The 23290-nt window shown below is 40.4% G+C and overlaps 1 protein-coding gene across 3 annotated transcripts in view; it reads left to right on the top strand.

Annotated features, from left to right (window-relative positions):
- bahd1 (bromo adjacent homology domain containing 1) overlaps nucleotides 1-19149 on the top strand; it is a 48528-nt gene extending 29379 nt beyond the window's left edge. For all 3 annotated transcript variants that reach the window (XM_061795536.1, XM_061795538.1, XM_061795537.1), the window contains exons 2-7: nucleotides 4795-6472; nucleotides 11746-12155; nucleotides 14710-14869; nucleotides 15530-15609; nucleotides 15746-15837; nucleotides 17267-19149. In XM_061795536.1, the coding sequence (XP_061651520.1) occupies nucleotides 4924-6472; nucleotides 11746-12155; nucleotides 14710-14869; nucleotides 15530-15609; nucleotides 15746-15837; nucleotides 17267-17459 (2484 nt within the window). In that variant the 5' untranslated portion in view covers nucleotides 4795-4923 and the 3' untranslated portion in view covers nucleotides 17460-19149. The remainder of the gene's footprint in view (nucleotides 1-4794; nucleotides 6473-11745; nucleotides 12156-14709; nucleotides 14870-15529; nucleotides 15610-15745; nucleotides 15838-17266) is intronic.
- The last annotated feature ends 4141 nt before the right edge of the window (nucleotides 19150-23290 follow it).

Here is a 23290-nt window from a genome sequence, read left to right on the forward strand (position 1 = left end):
ATAGCATCCAAGCCTTTTTCAATTTTGCACAAACATAACATTGCTTGAAAAATTCATTCGACCATCTGTCATTAAAAATGAGATTTGGCCATCCAGCAACATGGAGTGCTTTGATGTGGACTGTTTCAATTTCAGTTTGGACTTTTTATCATTTTGAACAGGAGGAATTTCAAATGGTATTCATTATTTATGCCCATATTTGAGCTGGCTCACTGGGCTTCTCTCAGAAGTCAGAAATAAATCTGGCATAACATGTTTCAGTTCACAAATGCAAGTAAATAACTATAATTTGACATCTTAAGAAACAATAATGCACAATTTTTTTTCTGAATGTGTTTTTTTCTGTTGCTGTTTTTGAATAGCTAAGATGCCATAAGATGGTTTCAAAGCCCTGTCTAATAGGAAAGAGACAACCTTTGTCTGTCAGGGAGGAGCTAAGTTTAGACTGGGTTGTTACAGAGAGTCTTCGCTCTATGTGTCTGTCAACCCGCACTTACTGAATTTCCTCCAAATCAAAACATCTGTAAGCCGTTTAGTTTTAAGATTGTGTAAGATGTTTTAAATGACTTTAGTGTTATTGGATCATAACTAATTATAAACATTTTGTTTTGTCATATTTCTTTCACTATTCACACCAAGGCTTGGTCCCTAATCGCGAGGGTTGTTATTATTTTTTTCTATATTGTATTTTAGCATTTAAAGTATTTAGTTTGAAGAGCCTGGACATACTGGTGTATTGTTACAGAAACGTAAAAAAAGGATTTTGGTATTTACCAATCCTGAATGTGTTTAATCACATACATTTGTTAAGCACTACATCAAATCTGTCAAAGGCACATGGGAAAACTGTTATGGTTTTGATGTTGAAGATGGAATGGTGTGGTCTTAATTCCCTAAAGGTACTGTATGTGTGGTGCAACGTAACACTGCTATAAAATGACTTAAAGTACACCAACACGTCATTGTGGTGATGGCACCACTAAGTTTACATTTTAGTCAATTTTGGCTTCAAATCTTCCAGGGGCTGTTAGAAAGCTGAAGGGGATGAGGTGTTTTAATGCAAATCAAAACAAGAATGGCTTCACCAGGAGATGTTTGAAGTTACCTTATGAAGTATTAGAGCCAGCGTTTCGGGAATAAAGCTGGAATGTTATGAGAATCAATTGCTTTTTTTCCTCTGAAAAATAATAACTATGATATGACTTTATTCTTACAGTATAATGTTAGTAATATTTTTCCATATTCATGTCATAAAGAAGGTTTTAATCTTGCAATAAAAGAAACATATAGAAATATAGTGCAATTGTATGAAGTGTACAAGGTCTTCTGACGAAGGGCCTATTCATGCGTTTCGCATCTGCGTGTTCCCAGGGTGTGTTGTTCCATGTGACGTAAATATTGTCATCCACCCCGGTGCACAAGGGTCCACGCAGACCCCTCTGTGGTCTACCGAGTGCAAACTATTTTTATATGACTGCACAGATACAGAGACTGAAAGCGCCGCGTAAGCGCACCGACCTTGCGCAGAGCAACCAACAACTACAACAACAATGGACGCCTGCTTCGTCCCACGCTTTTTGGAGGAGATCCGCTGGAATCTCCATCCTTATAATTCACATTATAAAAGAATATAAGGATGGGCAGATGGCTCAAAACTCCTGGTGTGAACCTATCACACACATTATAACAAACACAGGAGCTCTGTTTCTTTTCGCTTTCGCATGGAACACGCACCGATGTGAACCTGAAATGTAGTTTGACTGGAACCGCGTGCGGATCTGCGGTCCGCGTGAAGTCCGAAGTGGTCCACAGTCACCCAATGCGGAAACCATGAAAGAGCCTTAATACGCCAGCTGCTGTCACACTTAGCCTAAACACTGAGCCGCCTTGTGATCATAAACATACAATTGTTTACAGTTTCTTAGAGTGGAACGTTTAGAATCAACTATGGATGAAGAGACGCATTACAAAGAACTTATTATCGGAGCACGTCACAGTGTATTCTGTTAAAATCCCTTTCATATTACTACTTTTTTTTCCTTGTAAGGTTACAAGAATAAAGTCATATTAGGGGTGGCACTAGCACACCTGTAAGTTCTTGGGCTCTGGAGCTGGAGGGTCAGAGTTCGAATCCTGTTGTAGGCAAAAGAAATTGCAACTAGTTGTTGGACTGATGGAATGCAACCCCCTCTGCGTGTTTGTGTGCAACAAAAATACACATCAGAGTGTAAATTGAATTTCCAATTGAGGTATGTCAAAATTCCCTCACAAACATAAGCGCTTAGACCAATACAGGTAATGACAACCTTTTTCTTGTACTATTCAAACTTTAATAGACCAAATTTCAATAAAAAATGTGTGAGGTGACCTAAAGGGGCCTGTGCATTGCCCTCACAATGTGACACATTTGGAATGGGATGTGTCATGCAGGAGTGGGAGAATCCTGACGGTCTCCTCCCCAAAAAGACTGAAAGCTGTAATTACAGTAAATCAATAGATACTTTCACCAAGTATGATTTGAATGGCGTTTCTTTTTTTAGCTTTCTGAATTGAATAGTAGAGGTGTTTTTCTGCTAGCACATTGACACAGTGTTAGCATGTCTGTCTCACAGTCGGGATATCTGGGTTTGAATTTGTTAGAACATCGCTGTGTGGAGTGCACACGTTCTCAAAAATCCCCAAAGCATGCTTCTTAGGTTGATTGAAGACTCTTACATTGTCTGTAAGTGTGAATGGGAGTGTGAGTGATTGTTTGTCTCCATATGTGCCCTGCGATTGACTGGCATCCAGTCCAGGGTGTACCCCACCTCTTGAACAAAGTGAGCTCTAATTCCCAAGACCCAAATAAAGAGCAAGCGTAATGGAAAATTAATGGCTGGTGTTTTTCCACATTAATATGGGAAAAGTAGAGAGAGCAACCAAGATGTGTCAACATTTTACGTCTATTTTCTCTGTGACACCTTGTTGAGAAACGATGCTGCTCAATGAGCTCCTGTCCTTCCACTGAGCGTGTCTGCGCTATTCAAATGGAGCGCCTTGAATTGATAGCTACACACAGAAACTCAATGTGCGTCGCCCCGTGTCCTCTTGTTATCTTCAAATGACATTTTTGTCTGATGAAATGCATTTCACGCTTCATCGGGTCATGCGACAATAAGGGCAATCCCAGCCATTACATGCTTTGAAAACAGTCGGTGGCCGCTCACGATTTGACAGTTATTTCCGTACTTTTATCAACTTTGAGAATTTAAGCAATCATTCTTAAAGATGTAAAAGGCTGCTGCTGTCGATTAGACCAATAATTGGACGCTGTCTTGTCAAATTATTACAGGAAAACTATCTGAAGGATGGTTCGAGTCCTGCTGAGAGATTAAAATCAGTATAATAAATAAATGATTTGATTAAGGGTTCCATCCATCCATCCAACTCTTGGCCTTATTCTCCCACCTCATTAAAACAATATCTAAAGGCACAATTAATCGACTATTTGATCATTGTCCCCACTTTAATAACAAAGTCGTAACGGAATGGTGGTTCACACGTCACTTATTAGCATTCCTTCTTTTTTCACACAATTGTAAAAAGTAGCCAACCACTGGAAAAAAAACCCCCAAAACTTTAATAGCTCAACCAATCCTAAATTGAACAATAACGTGTGTTGACTATGGAGTTTCCTCTTCGCTCGTTTTCACATTCCCCATTTCTCCTTCTCGAATAAGTATCTAAAAAAAGATCAAGAAAAAGCTAAAGAGTTCATACTTTGCCTGCTTTACTGAGGTCTCATGAGGTTCGTAGTTGTGCTTGGATGCATATTTTTTATTTTTTTTGCACCATTTTTGGTCCAATTCCATCCATCCATCCATTTTCTTCATCGCTTATCCTCACTCTGTTCCAAATTTTACAAATTTAGAGGTTCGACTTCACATTCATTAGCTTGGCTTTTTTAGTTTCTAGTCACATCTTCATAACTGTTCTTTGATTGCGTTAAGTCACTATTTTATACATTTTAGTTTTCATCTTGGGAGAGATGCATATTTTGCTGCTATAAAGTTTGTGGAGATGTTTCTACGGAGTATTAGGATGAATGTGAAGTGGTCCTCTGTCTTTTATTTTTGGCAGGAATTTCCGATTAGTTCAAAAATCCTTTGACTGTCGTACAAGCAAAATCCTTCATCTCATACGAAAGAGTCCCCTAACTGAGTTGACCATGCAGAATGTTGAAATATGGACTCCTGGGCCTGCTCAGTCTTTTTTATAATGATACATCCAATGAGCCACTCTTTGGGAAGCCACTTAAGACATTCAGCTGCAGGCTGTGTACATATGACGTCAATTAAATCTGCGAGCCATTGAAGCACAGATCCAAATGCATCACATTGAACAAATTAATATATCATTGACTTGTGTTGTGCTACACTAAGTGAGTGAAAGGTGTTCCTAGTGGGCTATTTGAGTCATCAATCTGAGCGGGAAATGGTGATTAAAAAGGCCATGACCTTTGGCAGCAATGTCATCATATCATGTGGGCAAATTTGCACATTAATTAGCACAACAGTGCCATATGAATAAGAGGAGAGCATGCGGCCTGAGGCGTTAATCTATACTCTAATGGATTTATGGAATAAGGTTATCTTGTGTGCAGTAAATTTACATTTAAAGGAGAGGGGCCGTGTCCTCTTGAGGGGTATCTTGAAATTGGTTGCAAATGAAGTCAAATCTTTTGCTAAATCATGAATGTCTGTTACGTTCACGTCACGGAATAATCTGTAAATGACTCCTTCCTTCACTCCCCAGAGAGCGTGCGTGTGGCCTTAGTTGACGATCCATGATGATTCGTGTTGACGGACCACTCTGAGCTCCAGCCGCCGTTGTAGAATCCCTTGATGAAGACCAGGGGCAGAGTTTCCGCTCCAGGACGAGACCATGGTGAAAGCTCAGCGACACCAGCCAGCGAAAGATGGGAAGCGAGGTAAAGAAAAGGGAGGCGGGCTGAGAAAAAGCAAGGATAGAACAAACGAAGTGAGGAGAAAGAGGAAGAAAGAGTCGCACACATGTTCGAAGAAGACATTGGCAGGTAAAGTTGGAGATACGCTGGATTGTTGTGTCCTGCTGACACGTTTGGAGGAGAAAGGAGCTGCGGGTAAGCAGAAGAATGTGCAGAAAGCCTGCAAGAAACCAAGTGTTAAGGCGAATAAGAAACCACTATCTTCTCAAAGCAGGACCAAAACTCATAAATCTCATAAAAAGTTAAAGAAATCTGCTTGTCAACAAGCACTGGAACCAAAAAGTTGCCAATCTGACACCTCACTCATGTGGCCCCCGCTTGTTCCAGAGCCTCGCAGGAGAAGAATGGCTTCTCTCAACGCAGAGGCTGTCAACAGCCTGCTGCTCTACAGGGCCGATCCCTTGGCGTCCAATCTCGTTAAGAAAGAGCAATCTTCAACCGAAGCGCCGTCTAAAGGTGAAAGCAGACCTCATAAAGCCAAAAAGGTTCTTCGAGAAGGCAAAACAGACCTGAAGGAAAGTCGTAAAAAACAGAAGCGGTCCACAGCGGAGGCGCCGCCAGTCGACTGGTTGACTTTGTTTGCGCCGACCCCTCGGCGTCAGGCGGGCCTCACCGCTGCTACGCTGCTCAAACTCACCGGTTCCCTCTACGGAAGCAAGCGGCAAAAAAAGCAGGAGTCCAAGCCTGCCAGCGAAAGCAAAGCTAAGGCTTTAACTCAGGTTGAGATTAGCGGTAAGCCTTTAAGTGGAGCAACACTGCAGACCAAAAGAAGAACAAATCCAAAACACAATGAGCAGCTAAAGCACATTAAACAGGGTAAGGAGGATCCGGGCTCTCCGGCCCAAGGATTCTGTAGTCTTTGTAAAACGGAGGCTTTGGATCCCGAATGGAAGTCTGGTAGACAGGATTGTTTAAAAAATCCCCTCCACTGCAGCTCCATGCTGGGATTCTCCTTAAAAACAATCAAAGAGGAGCAGGAGGAGACGGACGTGTCCTCCTGCTACTGCTGTAGCCAGGAGAGATGTGTGGAGTACTGTCACAGACTGGCCCTCTTCCTCAAGGACAAGGCCGTCAAGGAGCCCGACGACGAAGGCTCACTCTCAGAAGTGTTCCACCACCATCACCACCACCTCCACCATCACCACCTCCACCACCCGGCAGCCATAACCATTACGCCGCACGCGTACACCTGCTTCCCCAGCTATTGCGTCCACTTCAGCCACCCGGACACCTCGCCGTCCTCCATGACACCCCTCGCTCTGTGTCCAAAGAGCAGCAAGAGACCCAAACTGCTGCCCAGCTCTGGCCCGCAGCCCTCAGGAATTTCCCATCCAGTCTACTGCTGCACCTCTGTGGAAGCGTGCTATGGAGAGCCCTGCAGGATCAATGGCTATACCACCTACAGCAGTGTGATTCCGGCCATTGCCAGAGGAGGGTGCACCAAATGCACCCGTGGCATCAACAGAGGTGAGTTTACAAATCCCCCCAAATATCTATTTTTATGTTTGGACTATCTGCAGTGTTAGAATTTTGTAGCCTTGGGGCAAAATAAACATCAAGATTGAGGGGATGTGTCGATAAGCAAGAGTTATGCTTTAGTGCAAAGTTCCTCTGGAGTCATTTGCTGCTCTTCCATGCATGAGTCCTATAATCCGGAGGGTCTCAACTGGGGGTACAAAAATATATATTTCAAAGAGTGTGAAAAAAATGATTGGCATTTTGTAATTTCGTATAAATTAAAATGTACTGCTCAATTTAGGATACATTTGCCCTGTTAATCTGCAAATGAAATACAGTGGAAGCTCTGAGGGGAAAACAATTGTTTCAGAAACGTTGGCTGTTCTGCGACCGGTTTTTCCCAGTAGGAAATAATAATTATAAACTTGTCACCGTTATAAAACTATTTTTTTTGTACTTTACCTTTTATTCATTTACCGTAACATTTTAACATTACCCTTGAAAATAAATGGCTTACACATAATTGTATTTGAAAAATGTGCATATTACGAAGACTCTTCGTAACTTTCACTATCAACTCAGACTAAACTTAGCTTCTCCCGGACATACAGAGATCTTAGTCTCTCAGTCATGATTTATCCCTTCAATAATACTTATTTGACACCAATGACTGCTTTCATATTAGTCTGGGCTTTGGGGGCATCCTGTGACATTACAGAAAGCACAAAATATCCAAATGGGTGATTTAAAAATATTTTTTTTTTTGCAAACAGCTGAGGACACTTGGGCAAGACACTTAACCCACATAGCCCATGAATGAATGTGGTTGTATGCTTGGTGGTGGTCGGAGGGAACGTAGGCACAGAATGGCAGCCACGCTTCCGTCAGACTGCCCCGGGGCAGGTGTGGCTACACATGGAGCTACCACCTCTACTGTGTGACTGTGGAGTGAATGAATAATGCATGCAATTGTAAAGTGTAATGCGTTATTATTATTATTATTATTATTATCCATCCATCCATTTTCTGAGCCGCTTCTCCTCACTAGGGTCGCGGGCGTGCTGGAGCCTATCCCAGCTATCATCGGGCAGAAGGCGGGGTACACCCTGAACTGGTTGCCAGCCAATTGCAGGGCACATACATACAAACAAACAACCATTCGCACTCACTTTCACACCTACGGGCACTTTAGAGTCTCCAATTCATGCATGTTTTTGGGATGTGGGAGGAAACCGGAGTGCCCGGAGAAAACCCACGCAGGCACAGGGAGAACATGCAAACTCCACACAGGCGGGGCCAGGGATTGAACCGTGAGGCTGTGAGGCCTCAGAACTGTGAGGCTGACGCTCTAACCAGTCGTCCACCGTGCCGCTATTACTATTATTACTATTATTATTATTATGATGATAGGTTCCACAGAAGAAAACGTAAATGGGTATATTTGTGAGTAGCGAGAATCGGCGGGGGTTCACTGTACACACTTGAACAGGGAGATTCCTGCGTGCTCTTTGGTAGTGAGTCCCATAGACAAAATGCTGCTGACTTTTCAATGGATATTCCATTGAGCAGCCAAGGACAGAGGTCGTTTTAACACTGCATTCCCAGTAAATTGGTGCATCAGAGACATAACAGTAGACCTCGGATTTATACGCAAGGATTAAGTGCGCGTTCACACAGCAGTTGCAGCTTGCCCCATTAAGATAATTGGAGGCGAAGCGACAGCGACAGTTGCTTCCAACACGAAGCGGTGTGGACAGGGAGTCTCAGCTGTTAAATTTACAGTCTGATCGCAGCTGCCGGCATTCTGCTTCTGTTACAACTCTGATACTATGTCAGAAGCTGGCAAAATAGAGACATGGTCTGTCCTTACTTTCTGTTGCACTTCCAGGCTCCATTGCATCACTTTTCTAAAGGGTACAAGAACCTTCTTTGGGGGGAAAAAAAAGTAAAAAAAAAAAAAAAAAAAACACCACCATAATCTTTGCAACAAAGGTATCATCTGAGTCATATTAGCAATGATAGGAAATGTCAGTATTATTTACTAAGGTACGTTAATATGACCTTAAATGTTGAGTTGGAGGAATCTTCCCAGACTGTGTCAATACAAATAAAAAAGGGCCACTAGTTCCAATCAATTTCAATCATCTCAGGTTGCAATTGATAGTCTCAGAGTGTGAAGTCATTGTAGTATAAGCTGTCTTTTAGAAATAAAAAAGCTGCTAAAAAAATAAAATAATATTAACTAGTTAAGATAATCCCCTACAGTGCTGACTGCGTAACAGCTATTCTGGCTGTGCTTCTTTGTTGTACCTCCTTATCCTTATTGCTTTGTCCTCATGTGCCTTCTTGATTTGTTTGGGAGTTTGCCTCAAAAAATCTTGCGATACAAGAACAACACAAAAAAAGTGAAGGCTGTCAATCTCAGCAAAAAAATACTGGTCAGGGTGTTTATTGATTTAGCTACGGGGCAGCTGTCTCTAAGTGAACAATCCTTTATTTGCATGCATTTTTAGAATTAATGAATCCGAGACACTGTTTATGTGCTTTAGTGCTTCTTTTTTGGTTAACGACAGAGTTAGATCAAAGCCCAGTCTAATAGAAAAGTAGTGCTTTGGCACCATTTTGTGGCATGTTTAGGCAATATGGGCGCAGGATTCCTTTATGTACCTTATTTTCTTGATGGGGAAAGGGGAGGCATCTATTTGTCTTCCATGGATGATGTGCAGTCATCCCTCACCATATCGCGGTTCAGTTTTCGCGGTCTCACAGTATTGCAGATTTTTTAAAACGAACATACCTAATTTTACATAGTGGATTTTTTTGCGGTGGTCATTTTTCTACACTGACTGTTACTGCAGTCATGTAGCAATAAGCGCGAGCCAGGAGGATAGATTGCATAAAAGAGAATGTCCAAAGTTTCGGATCATTTCACACTTAAAAAAAAAAAGAAGATGAAGTCCAATGTGCCTACTGCAATGCAGAACTCACTGGCACAACTGCATGTCTATGGTAAAATAAATCTCATTAGCTAATTTAATTTAGTACCACCGTTCGTTAGAAAGGATTGGAATCCCTCCACACATGGTCAAGGACAGACACAGCCGCCGGTGCACTTTCAATCTCTTTATTGAACAAACGGTATTAAATGCACATGTTAAAAAAAAAAAAAAAAAAAAAAGCCCATTCCTGCACTAGTTGCAGGCCCAGAGGCACTCAACACGCAAACTAGCTAACGGTTAGCCAGTTAACAGCCAACTGCTATCCTTAGTCAACAACAGCCAACCAACTACAGTATAGACTCTCATTCGCTGACTCCCACTTCAATTACTTCATGCACTACACTGTGTGTATGTAGCACATGGACACGTCGCCAAACAAAAAATACCGCCCACCAGCTCGACAAATTCACCAAGCAAACAAATACTGTATGTGCCGCTTATCAGACAATAACGGTGTTGGCTCATGCTAATGTGCGCAACCAACAAAACTCCTACCTTTTAGCTTTGACATAGTAGCAGGGGCGTCGCACCCTTGGGGGGATGTGGCTGTTTCTGCATGATAGTGCCTTCTGCATAGTGTTTTAAACAGTGTAGTCCTGCTCTGGATCTTTTCCCAGCGTTGCTGGGCATGTCCTGGGCAGAGAAACTCTGCGTGGGGGCGGTTATTATGGGACCAAGCGGAAGTTCAGAACGGCTTGCATTTTCAGAAATACGCAGATAAGAAAAGATTTACTTGCTTGTTTAATTTCACACTTGATGGATGGGCAGACACTCAAGAGACTCAAGCATTTGTGTGCAAGCAATTAAAAAGCCAATGTTTCATAATATTCCCCCTTTAATAAATACTGCAAATAACCCTTCGATAAGTGCACAGCAACTATGCACATTGTAGATTAGTGTTGTTTAAGACAATAGGATTACCGAAAGTTTAGTTAAGCACATGTTCACAAGTGTGGTGTAGTTATTATGCGGCTTCAGACTAGACTAGAACATGAATACACAAATACACACACACACAAACAATATGAACACTTTTTCTATGTGTGCATCATGCTACCCATGAAAACTCTCACTCACATGCACACATTGTGGTTTACAACAGCACACTGGAAGGAATGAGACACTGACACCCTCATTATTCATAACACTCTATCAATGCTACATCACAGGAGGAACCACTAGTTAACCTCTGCATGATCTAAATAGCAAACATTTCACTGGCAGATTCTTAAAAAAACGCACATTGCTGCCAGAATTAACTCTTCAATTAAGAAGAAAGAGGAAAAAGTAAAATAAAATAACTGATTGGTGGCTCACTGTGCAAAGACACTGATTACTAATCAATGACTGGAGCCATCAATAGTACAATTTGTGTTGTTTTTCTTTTAACTTCACTTTTATGGGGATGTATAATTGTTTCGTTTAGCATGATTATGCATGCAACACTATGGGCCGCAACATTAGGTACACCTTCACAATCTGATGAGTTCGGACGGACACGCGAGCGTTTTACAAAATAATAATGCTCAGTTTTGATTAACACAGCCATTGGAGTATTAATTCAGCATTAACATTACATTTGTATTTTTATTTGTGAATTTAAATACATACATACTCTATACTTATACATGTATACAATGAATATTACATTTATATTTAATATGCATTTCTGCCATCTACAGTACTTTTAATAAACTAATAACTAACAAACAATCGCTCTACGATGTATACATATGCATGCCAGATGTCTCAGATACTGTACCTATACTGTACTGTATACTGTATTATAATTCATCGTTATATCATTATATATCACTTCCAATAATAATATACTTGGCACTCATTGTACAAATATTACTGTAACATAATTGGACTATATTTATTACTTACCGTATACCAACATGCAACATCTTAATCATCTTTTTTTATTTCTTTTAATCCCTCCTCAATGCTGCTCTTTGTTTTTATTTGACCTTTGTGGCTTGTACTTATTTATTATTAATACGAGTGTTTTGTGTGAATATTGGAGCTGTGATCGGAGTGGGTAGTATTATAGTACGTCTAGATTTTTTTACTTCTGTTTATTATTAGTAAATGTCACAGTATGATGCTGCACGGCAATTAAAATGTAAAAATTAATAACGCTTTGAGGTACCAAAGTAGCATTTTTATCTTAATGCATTTATTTTTTTTTGGACTGGATCTCATTAGATAGTGTAGGTGTACCTAACAAAGTCTCCGTTGTCTTTTTCACCGTCTCACTGCCTTCTGGTCCTCCCTCAGACGACTACTCATCAACCCTCAAGGACCACCACAACCCGTCCTCCATCCCCACCTGTCCTAGTCCGAGAACTCTCACTGGCTGCCCCATTCCCCCAGTGCCTCCAGCCGCCCAATCAGTGCCCCCTGTTCAGACGCCACTGTCCGACCCCAGCCAACCGCAGCCCTCGCTGCAGGTGGCCAAGGATTGTCCGCAGAGCGCCAAGCCTCCCAGCGGGTCCCGGTCTGGCGCCCGCAGCACAGGCAGCATTAGTTCAACTGCGTTCCCACTCAAAAAGGAAAAGAAGCAAAAGCTGGGCTCTGCCAGCGCCAGAGGGCAAACGCTTGCCAAGCAGCCCAAGAACGGACGCCAAAAAAGCACCAACGGCTGGCGGCCCGTCGGCCTCCCCTTTGAAAAAGAAGTTTTCTCTCTGGTATGTAGACAGAAGTCACTCTGCTGCTTTATGTCGCTGCCACTATGCATCATGGTTCCCTGTTGATTTGTTAGGATTTCGTATTAATTTTCTCCTTAAAAAATAATGAAAATACCATTTATTAATATTTGATTTATCTGCTTTATAAAACATCTAAATGTTGAAGCCTTACCTTTTTAAGAGTACCCCTTTTTAAGTTGTTATTTTGTAGTCATAAGGTTTTGAGCGTTTTCCTCCTGTTCCAATACAGTATCCCCCCGCCTATTCGCCTATTTGTTACTTGTGAATTCACCTATTGGAACATTATTCTCAGAACCTATCCCCCGATATACTCACCTATTTGCTATTTTTGCACTCTTTCTAAAGCACTCTAAGATGCCACAAGATGGCGCAAAAGTCCTATCTAATAGATAGATAGAAGGTACTGCTTTAATTCCATCCTGTGGCTTCTACAGGCAATTAAAAATAATTGGGGGGGGGCTTCAATTACTCGAGGTTTTTTCTTTCTTTTACAGTACACACATACCGATTTGTAATATCGTAACCTATTTTTTTTTTTTAATGTGAGAGGGTCGACACGACACGGAAGAAATCATCAAGCGTGTGCTTACTCCTCTTATCGTGGGTGGTGTCATCTGAGAATTTGGCTTTTGCAGACTTCGTAAAAGGGGGAAAATGTTCTAATTCAGCCTGACGGTCGGTATGTGTGTTACTTTGCTTAAATGAAGTCTCATCTGTCACTATTATGCCATTGAGGGGTTACACCTGACAGGTTAAGCACATTTACGCCAACATTACCAGGGTCTTTTAATGTTGGTACAGTTCTCGGTCTGTGCAGGTTGCGGCTTGAGGTCCTCAGAATTTACACACATGGACAAAATTGTTGGTACCCTTCCTTTAAAGAAAGAAAAACCCACATTGGTCACTGAAATAAATGACTAGAATTTGACAAAAATGTATCTTGACAAGCCACAGGATCTCTGGGAAAATAGCTTTGTACTGAGACAAGACCGGAGCCTTTTGGCAAGTTACATCAACTCTAATTTTAAAGAACATCATCTGTGAAAAATGAAGGAGGCTCTGTTATGTTCTGAGGTTGCTCTACATCTGACAAAGGATGCCTTGGCTCTGTGCAGGGTACAATGAAGTCTCAAGACTATCAAGGCATTCTGGAGTAAAATGTGCTGCCCAGTGTCAGAAAGCTTGGCCTAAGCTGTAGGTCATGTTAAAAACCCAAAACACACAGCTAAAAACACCAAAGCAGGGCGGAGAACAAAACATCGGACTAATTTTAAGAGTGTGACTCTAAATCCTGTTTAACTATAATTTGTGATAGAAGCTGAAGCAAAGCAGTCTGGCTAATGCGCCCTTCAAACCTGCTGGAAAACAGCTGGAGCCAAAAATACCTGTCGACAGGTATATGAATCTAATAAAGAATTACAGAAATCTGCCCTCCGATGGCCTGGTGACCAGTCCAAGGTGTACCGCTCTTCTCCCCCAAGGTCAGAAGGGATAGGCTCCAGCTCACCTGCAAGCTTAATGAAGAGAAGCGGTACAGAAAATGGATAGTGGAGTTGCAGAAATCGTTTGATGCAGTAATTACCTGGAGGGTACCGTCATGGTTGGTTGTTTATTTAAATAATTCTGTTGGAGCATAAAAAAGGCAATGTGTGATTCTCACAACATTTTCATCCACCCAATCATTTTTCGTACAACTTATCCTCACTGGGGTCGCGGGCTTGCCGTACACCCTGAAATGGGCGCCAGCCAATCACAGGGCACATATAAACAAACAACCATTCAAACCTATGGGGAATTTTAATGTTCATCAAATGTAAATATGATGTTCCTCCAAATGTTAATAGTAAAATGAACTTCCTGCAGCGTATTCCAGTCAATCAGAGGGCATATATAGACAACTATTCACAACTATGGACCTATGGTTTTTGGGATGCGTGAGGAACCCAGAGAAAATGCAGAGATTTGACCTTGAACCTCGCAATTGTGAGGTAAATATGCTAACCAATACCGCACCGTGCTGCCCCCAACACAGACTAATTTGTTTTCAAATGGTTCAAAGGGTGCAAGTTTTAAAGCACACAGAAATTGTAAAAAGACTGTGAGGCAGGGAGCAAGCGATATCAGCTGATAATGATACATTTTGTCTTATCTTGTCCCGTTTTTGTCCGGGTTGTGGATTATTGTTGTTATTGTTTTGTAGTTATGGGTTAGAAGTGTTTTTCATATAAATAGTTACGCTAATTATGGCTTTTCCACTGCGTTAACGGAGGACAGCGGTAGACTATGGCGCATTCAGACTTTGGTACAAGTTCGGGTTATGTCACCACCGTAGGAACAGAGTTGTCAAGTTGTCCAGGTTGGAAGCTCATTAGAGTCTCAAGGATCCGCTTGATTCACATTTCTGTTGAGACGCGAGAGTCACTCAGTCCAAATCCCATCCTGCAGCTTCTTACTCCAGAGCCCCTCCCATCTTATCTGTCTCTGGTCGCCAGACAACTCGACTCACTGCGCCCTGCTACATGTGTTATCCCAGGGAGAGGAAGCTCTGGTGCCGAGGAAGTGTTTCCAGGGAGTCCAGAGGGACGGAGAGCTGATCCGGGTCAGGGACACGGTTCTGCTGAAGTCTGGGCCGAGGAAAAAGTCTCTACCTTACGTTGCAAAGATCTCTGCGCTGTGGGAGGAGCCTGAGACAGGTAGCAGACATACTGTAAATTTGTACTTAACATGATGTCAAATGAGATGACTGTATATACACAATTTAGGTATATTCAGCTTTCTGGTGAAATTCAGGATAAACCTAAAATGCACTAGAACTTTTATGTCTAACTGTTAAATTGTTCAGTACTTTGTGCACACCTTGCTGTTCTCTTAAAGGGGAACTGAAGGGCAAATTTCAGAACGTATTTGAGCCATGCCTTTCTGTGGCTCTTCCAGTCTTTCCATATCTCTGTTGTTGCTGATGACACTCTAATCTTTGTGGCCACTTCCCTCTGCGAACATCCTGTTTGAAGCCTCGCAATGGCGAGGTACTGTTGAACAATTGTTGGGTGTCATCTTTACGTCAAAATGTGAACAAGAGGACTGTTGAAGTGCCAATTTGTATTCAACCAGTAAACTTATTGGTCGATTCATGGATCAAACACCTGTTGTGAATTTTACCGTTCAGCTCCTTGTTGCAAAACGTACCGAAACATTGCATTCAAATGTTTAGATAAGGTCAAATGAAGTTTATTTGGAAAGGTTATAGTGCATTTAGGGTTCTTCCTCCAATTTCACTTCAAAGCAGAATATCCCCAACCTTTTTGTGAGCAATGTATTATATGCATTTTTGTTTTGTTTTTTTTCTTTCCCAGGAGAGTTGATGATGAGTTTGTTTTGGTACTACCGTCCAGAACACACACAAGGAGGGCGCGACCTTAATGTGCATTGTCAGGTGACAAGCATATTCTGCTCATTTTGCAATAAAGTCATAGACTGATAAATGATTGTCTATGCACAGCCCACATACTGTAGCTCAGTGGTGGCTCTTCAAACATCCAAATTACAACCTTGCTGATATTCCTTTTCAGAATGAGATCTTTGCGTCCCGTCACCAGGATGTGAACAGCGTGGCCTGTATTGAAGACAAATGCTATGTCCTGACACTGGCACAGTATTGTCGGTAAGAAACATATCAATTTCATCTTCTCATGTTTGGCCGATTATGTCCTGACATCAGCAAGTATATAATTATCTGAATGTACGAAGCCGCAACGGCTGTGCGAACACGCAGTTGAGACACGGCGGTGTCTGTCAAAACGATCGTGCAGGGGTGGGGATACACGTGGTCCACAGACATATTCAAGTCGCCCGCGGTTATCACCACCTCATCGTGTATTTAATCACATTGTCTTATGCGACACCGGCCAAGTGACAATGCTCCCATCACGCACGGATCACTCGCTCCATGCACGTGTCATTGCGCCTCACTTAATGGGAATGAATGAAAGTAAGCCGCTTTGATTGGCGGCAAATAAAGTCTGTTGTGTTTATGCCCATCGGCGCAGACAGCCCCTTTTGCAAGATTAACACAACCTGGTCAAACCCGCTCGCATGTAGCATTACGACAGATTATTTCTGTTCATTCACAAGAACATATTGTAACAGCAGCTGCCTGTTGACAAACACGTTTGTGTTTAAACATGCCTTAAACGTTCATATATAGTACACACAATCTAAACCTAAACCTATCTATCCATTCACAAACGCATGTAATGCAAACATCTGTCGGTTCATTCACAAACACGCATTCAATGTAAACGTCTGTCAATTCACAAACGCATATTATAAATGCATTTGTCAATTCACAAGCACCTAATATAACCAGATATCTGTCCATTCACATATATTTTTGTTTTTGTTTGGGAACATGTGCAAATGCGGTGGACGAATGGTTAGAGCGTCTGCCTCACAGTTCTGAGGACCTGGGTTCAATCCCCGGCCCCGCCTGTGTGGAGTTTGCATGTTCTCCCCGTGCCTGCGTGGGTTTTCTCCGGGCACTCCGATTTCCTCCCACATCCCAAAAACATGCATGGTAGGTTAATTGACAACTCTAAATTGCCCGTAGGTGTGAATGTAAGTGCGAAAGGTTGTTTGTTTGTATGTGCCCTGCGATTGGCTGGCAACCAGTTCAGGGTGTACCCCGCCTCCTGCCCGATGACAGCCGGGATAGGCTCCAGCACGCCCGCGACCCTAGTGAGGAGAAGCGGCTCAGAAAATGAATGGATGGATGGATGGATGGAACATGTGCAAATGATATTAATCAGGAAGCAAATATTCCTTGGACCAGAGTGAAGCTCTGTGAGCAAATTTCCATCCATAGTCCATCACACAGATTCCAGAAATGACCAGAAAACAGACAATAAATTCTACAGTGCAGTGTACAAAGTGTAATTACATACATTAATAAGTAAAAGTACATATCTAATTGTAAACACATTTTATGTACTGTAAATACACAGTCTGTACATTCACAAACAAAGATGATTGAAACATGTTCATCCATTCAGGACACATAAAACACTAAATTGACATCTGCTTCCCGCTCCCAGATTTTGTGCCTTGGTAAAACGCCGAGGGGACGGCGTACCCGACTGTGCCGCCTCCCTCCTGGTACCCCCTGTCGTCGGCCACGCCGCACCCAGCCACCGCTGCGTGCCGGACGACATGGACCCAGAACTGGTGTTTTTCTGTCGCCATGTCTACGACTTCCGCTACGGACGACTCCTCAAGAACCTGCAGTAGCGCCGGGCGAACGACAGAATGACACAGAGACGTGAGATAAGGTGGTTTCATCCGCCTCTACTTAAATGAGCTCCGAGCCCCGCTGCCTGCGAAAGGGAGGGCCTGGAGGTTTGAGGATGAAGGAACGTGAGATTAGTTTCTCTTTGAAATTTCACAATGACACGGCACACACTTGTGAAGTAAGCGTTAAGGTCTGATACGTTGCATCGAAGCGATAATAGCTGTCGAAATGGTTTTAATCATACACTGCTTCCTGTCTTGAGTGCGCTATGTGTGGAACGTTCTCCTGCAGGTCTTAGAAGTGTGCCATTTGATGGATTTGAAGGAGCTTATATGTGACTAATGGAACTATCTGCCTATCACTCGCACACAGATGCAACATCAGAGGCCTTTACTTCCGTCATAGCTCTTTAAAGGAGATTTCTTACTGTGAATGTAGGACTTTAACTGTCCTGCAATCATATAACGATCACACTGAAAAAGATGGGGGGGGGGGGGGGGGGAGAGAGAGCGAGACATACATTTTTTTATAATAGAAGGGGGGAAAAAAAATCTAAAAAACTCTGTTAATTATTCCCTTAAAATGCAACACAGCAGTTTCTTTAATCATGGATGGCGAACATACCTGGTGGCCAATGGAAACACTTGGAAAAAGTAGATACATAAATGACCTAATTAAACCTAAAACTGAAATAATGGACATAACAAGCCATATTAATAAGTTGGATTGTTAAAAATTTCAAATGTCCAAAAGTGGACATTCAGGGTTGTCATAGCACAGAAACTAAATGCTAACTTAGCTTAGCAAGAAAAAAGTGTTTCGTACAAAATTGTCTAAAAATGGACTTGCCAGGTTTTCACAGACAATATGCTAACTTAGCTTAGCATCTGAAACCAAATTTAGCACAATTCCCTGAATATTAAATTACTTCATGTGTGGCAGACACTTCTGGTGACCAATGGCGATACTCGGAAAAAGTATAAATATTAATGACGTAACCATATCTAAAACTGTTATTTAATTTAACATCTCAAATTAATAATAAGTCGTTGGGACATGCAGCGTCATAGTTTATTGAAAATTCCAAATTATCCAAAAGTGGACTCACAGGGTTGTTGTAGCAAAGCAACCAAATGCTAAGTTAGCTTAGCATGTGGGAGGTAAGGAACAAGGAAAAAACTGTTTTATACTAAATTGACAGAAAGTGGACTTGCAGGGTTTTTTATAGACAACATCCTAACTTAGCTTAGCATCTGAAACCAAATCTAACAAAATAGCGATCTACTCAACTGTAAAGTATTTTCTTAAAACTCAACACAAAAACTATTAAAGAACAGATTTCTCACATAGTATTTGCCAGACACATCTGGTGGCCAATGGTGATGCTTTTGGGGGGCGGGGGATATGTGAACAAACGTGATGAAGTACCAGAAATGTGAATCTATTTGTAGTCATTGCTGTATGTTGTACACGTACGTGCGCTTTAATGTCTTGACCTGGTGAAGCGGACATCGCATTTGATGGACGGCCAATGGAGATAATTGTTTAACAACTAATACTAATTAATGATGTCACAAATCACATTAATAAGTCGTTGCCTATGCAGTGTCAAATTTTGTTAAAATTTCCTAATCCAATTCGAAAGTGGACTAAATTGTCATAGCACAGGTACCATATATATATATATATATATATATATATATATATATATATATATATATATATATATATATATATATATATATATATATGACACGTCTCAGTTAATGGAAAATAATATTTAAATAAACTGTAATTAATGATGAAACAATAATGAATTAATCATTAAATCATTGAGCTACACTTTATCACATTTTAATAAACAGCCAAAATCATCAGAAAGTGGAAATGCGGGATTGTAATGATAATACAGATGATATGTTAACTTTAGCTCAGCATCTCAAACTGAAACTTTGCTTAAAATGGTAAATGCGCTGCTCTTCTCCCTAAAAAATAAAATCAAGATTTCAGGATGGAAAAAAAAGCAACACAATAGATATAATATATAAAAGATTTTGGACTTTGTAGTTGGTGAACACATCTGTCAACTAATGGAGATATTTGGTTAAAAAAAAAGTGAGAAATTATGAAATTTGACCTAAAGATGTAATTAAAGACGTAATGACAAAAAAATAATAATAATTTTTAAAAAGAAATTATTGACAAGTCAAAATCATTAGAGTGTGTATTTACCGGGTTATAATAATAAAGTGATGATATTTTAACTTAGCTAAACATCTAAAACTGCAACACAGTTGAAAATGGCAAAAAAAAATGGCCGGCTCGTTTAAAAAAAAAAAAATAAAATAATATATATATATATATATATATATATATATATATATATATATATATATATTTTTTTTTTTTTTTTTTTTTTTTAAATCACCAGAAACAGTTTTGAAGAATTTTTAAAGAACAGCTTTTGGACTAATGTAGATATTTGCTGTAATGATAACAAATATGAATTCAATGAAATTAATAAATGTCTTCTTCAGTCACTGAGCTAAGCAGCATTGACAGGAAATGAAGAATACGGAGAATTACAATATCTTGGCAAACGTTAGAATCATTAGAAAGTAGGTTTACAGGCACAGAGACAATTCGCTAACTTAGCATCGAAAACTGAAACCAGGCTCCATAAAGTACATTCAAAGAAGCCATTGATAATAATACTGATGAAGTATTTTCATGTACAGGTGTTCATTCATGTTTAAAAAAAAAAAAAAAAAAAAAATAGGTTCCATGTCACATTTTTAAGTGACCTCGGAAGAGATTTTCCACTGTGTGACGTACACGTGCACTCAAAAAAAGAAAAAAAAAAAAATAATAAAGTCCAATTGAGTTGATTTGCAGTATGGAAAAAGCATACCTTGTAGCTTGTGAAAAGGCTGACTGTGTATTTACATCTTCTCTACGTTGACGTCCGACTGCAGACGGTGTCAGTTAGTCACTATATATTCTTATTCTCCACACGCTGAGTCAACATGTATTCGGTAGATGGTAGGTAGCATTTAGGTGACGTGATCGCTAATTCATTCCTCTACGTTTGAGAGAAGATAACCTATTTTATTTATTAGAGAGAGAGAATAAAAATCTAATTTATTTTCCAGAGGTCATTTTAAAAGAAGACTTTTTAGACGAGAAGAAATCTCAAGTTGACTCGCTTTTTAGCTGCACTGTCCAAGAAATATTTGCAATATATATGCTACTCAGAACAACTTCGGGATATTCGGCTTTAGGGTGTCCTTTCATACTGAACATTCAACAGTTGCATATGTGCATTCAAACATTTAAGATTAAGTTAAGACGTAAAGTTTATAGCGCATTTTAGGTTTATCTTGAAATTTCACCCGAAGGCCGAATAGTCCAAACTTTTTGTGAGTAGTGAATATATACACCCTAGTCTATGTGTGACTGACTGACTGACTGCTTGAGCTTGTTTGCTCGATCAGAGCCATTTCAATTCATTGTTGTGGCGAATTACTGCAGGTAGTTTAAAGTACATATGGAACATCCCCAGACATTTATTTGGAAAGGTAAGGAGGCTTGATGCAGCTCATTCATGGGATCTTAACAAAAAGATTTGGGATAAGACGCCCTTATCCTAAATGTGCAGATTAACAGTCACTGAAGCTAAAATCAGTTTGATAATTTTGCGTAACGGACTTGAGAGCTGTGTCCAAAATATCGCGACAGAAATAATAAATTTCACCAATTAAAATCCCAATGCAGAAATAATAGACTGTTTCTTCCCTGGGTGCACTTTTTTTACACAAATGTTTGAAAATTACAACTTTGCTTCCAGCCAATGTTAATATCAAAGTTTTAGTCATCTTCCCCAGGAAACACACATCACAAAAAAAGGGAAAAAATATGCTTTGGGTTTGAGCACAAATGCCAGATTTGGGGGGGGTTCTTTTTTTCTTTTCTTTTTTGTATTATTCAAATAAATCTCGAATTTGGGAGATGCATGCTTTTTATTGGACAAATATGAAGAAGTCTTTAATGTATTATAGTTTAGCCTGTTTAGCAGGTACGTGCAAAAACTCCTTTGTTTTTGTTTTGATCTATATGAAAATACGATTTTTATTTCTTTTAAGTGGAATCACTTCTCATTCTAATTTTAATGCATTAACATTTGTTACTACTAGACACCTGCCTAATAATCAACCTGTTTCAGAACATAATTTGCCTAAACCAGTTGAAAATGATGACAAAATGTTTTTTTTTTTTCAGAAATAAAATTTATGATGCAAATTTTAATCCCTGAAAGGAATTTCCCTTTTTTTTTAATGGTTTTTTTTGGGGGGGGGGGCGGGTGGGACAAAAATGCAATATTTTACCTTTTTTGTTTGTTTGTGTAATGGTGTAGTTCTTGGCTTGCACAAAGCTCATTTGGACGTTCCTTCTTGAGGAAAGTGGCCCATATTTCGTATAGGATGGAGTGCTTAACTTTTCGTGTGATTTCCTACAAAATTCTGGTGAGCACATGCAATTGGTGCGATTTGATGTGAATGACAAGCAATGGATGGATGAAGTAAGACTGCTTTGCTAAAGCGCCAATGAATTGATGAAAATCCTATTGGGTGTTCTTAAATGATCTTAAATTACAGTAGAGTGCAGTATACATGCAGTATGGCCTTAGAAGTCGCTCAGCCCTCCTGATGAATCAACATGTGTGATACTAGATGTCTTAATAGGTCCTCTGTGCCTGTTCCTGTAAACCCATATTTAATAAGAAAAAAAAATCTATATATCTATAAATATATATTCAGAGTGTTTTTCCAAGAAGAGAAATGTGAGCAGTTAGTTTATTTTTTATGTAACTTCCAAATGCCTTTTCTGTCATTTAAGTCAGAGGACACTGGTCTGATGTTGAATTGCACCCACAAAGAGAAACAAAAGGGGAGTATAGAAATATGAATTTATGAATATCATTCCTGTAGATGTAGAAGAACGTTGAAAATCAAATAGCTACATGTTGGGGGTTTTTATTCTGGTCTGAGCTGTTTATGTTCATATTCTCTCGCATGGCATTTTGGAAGTATCTTGGAAGTATTAATCACAGCACAGTTTATTTGTATTGACTGAAATGGACCTCTGTAATATAAGAAAATATTTAATTGTAATAAATAATATGAGTTTAAAGTGATGTGTGTGTGCGTGTGTGTGTAATTAATGCATCTATGGGCAGCCGAGTGGATTATAATGTATGTATATTACTAATGAGGACATCCTCAATGGAAAATTGGTGATTTTTTTACGGTTTACCAAAGAAGTTAACTGTTGCAGTAACAGCTGTTATCCACAAGAGGGCTCTCTAGCCAAAAGGCCAACATCCAATATGAAACAATGCTATCCATTCATCCATTTTCCGATAGCACTTGTTCTCAGCCTCGTAAATGAGCTGGAGCCTTCCTCGTCTTACTTTGGGGAAAAGGCAGACTACACCCTGATCGCCAGCCAATCGCGGGGCACATATAGACAAACAACCGTTTACACTTGTATTCACACCTATGGACAATTTTGTCTTCAAGGAACCTATCGTGCATGTTTTTGGAATGTGGGAGAAGCCGGAGTACCCTAAGAAAACCCATGCAAGCATGGTGAGAACATCCAACCTCCACGAGTTGAACCCCTACACTATCAGTGACCTACAGACAAAAATTCGCCCGTTTTGAGGGGGCAGTCCTGTCCATGCAAATAAGCCACTGCTTATACCGCCTCCCCTACGGTGGGGCTGATACAGAGTACAGCGTTCGTTACCGTAACAACCGGGTCAGAGCTA

Source organism: Phyllopteryx taeniolatus, chromosome 13 (assembly GCF_024500385.1).
Source record: "Phyllopteryx taeniolatus isolate TA_2022b chromosome 13, UOR_Ptae_1.2, whole genome shotgun sequence".
Lineage (NCBI taxonomy): Eukaryota > Metazoa > Chordata > Actinopteri > Syngnathiformes > Syngnathidae > Phyllopteryx > Phyllopteryx taeniolatus.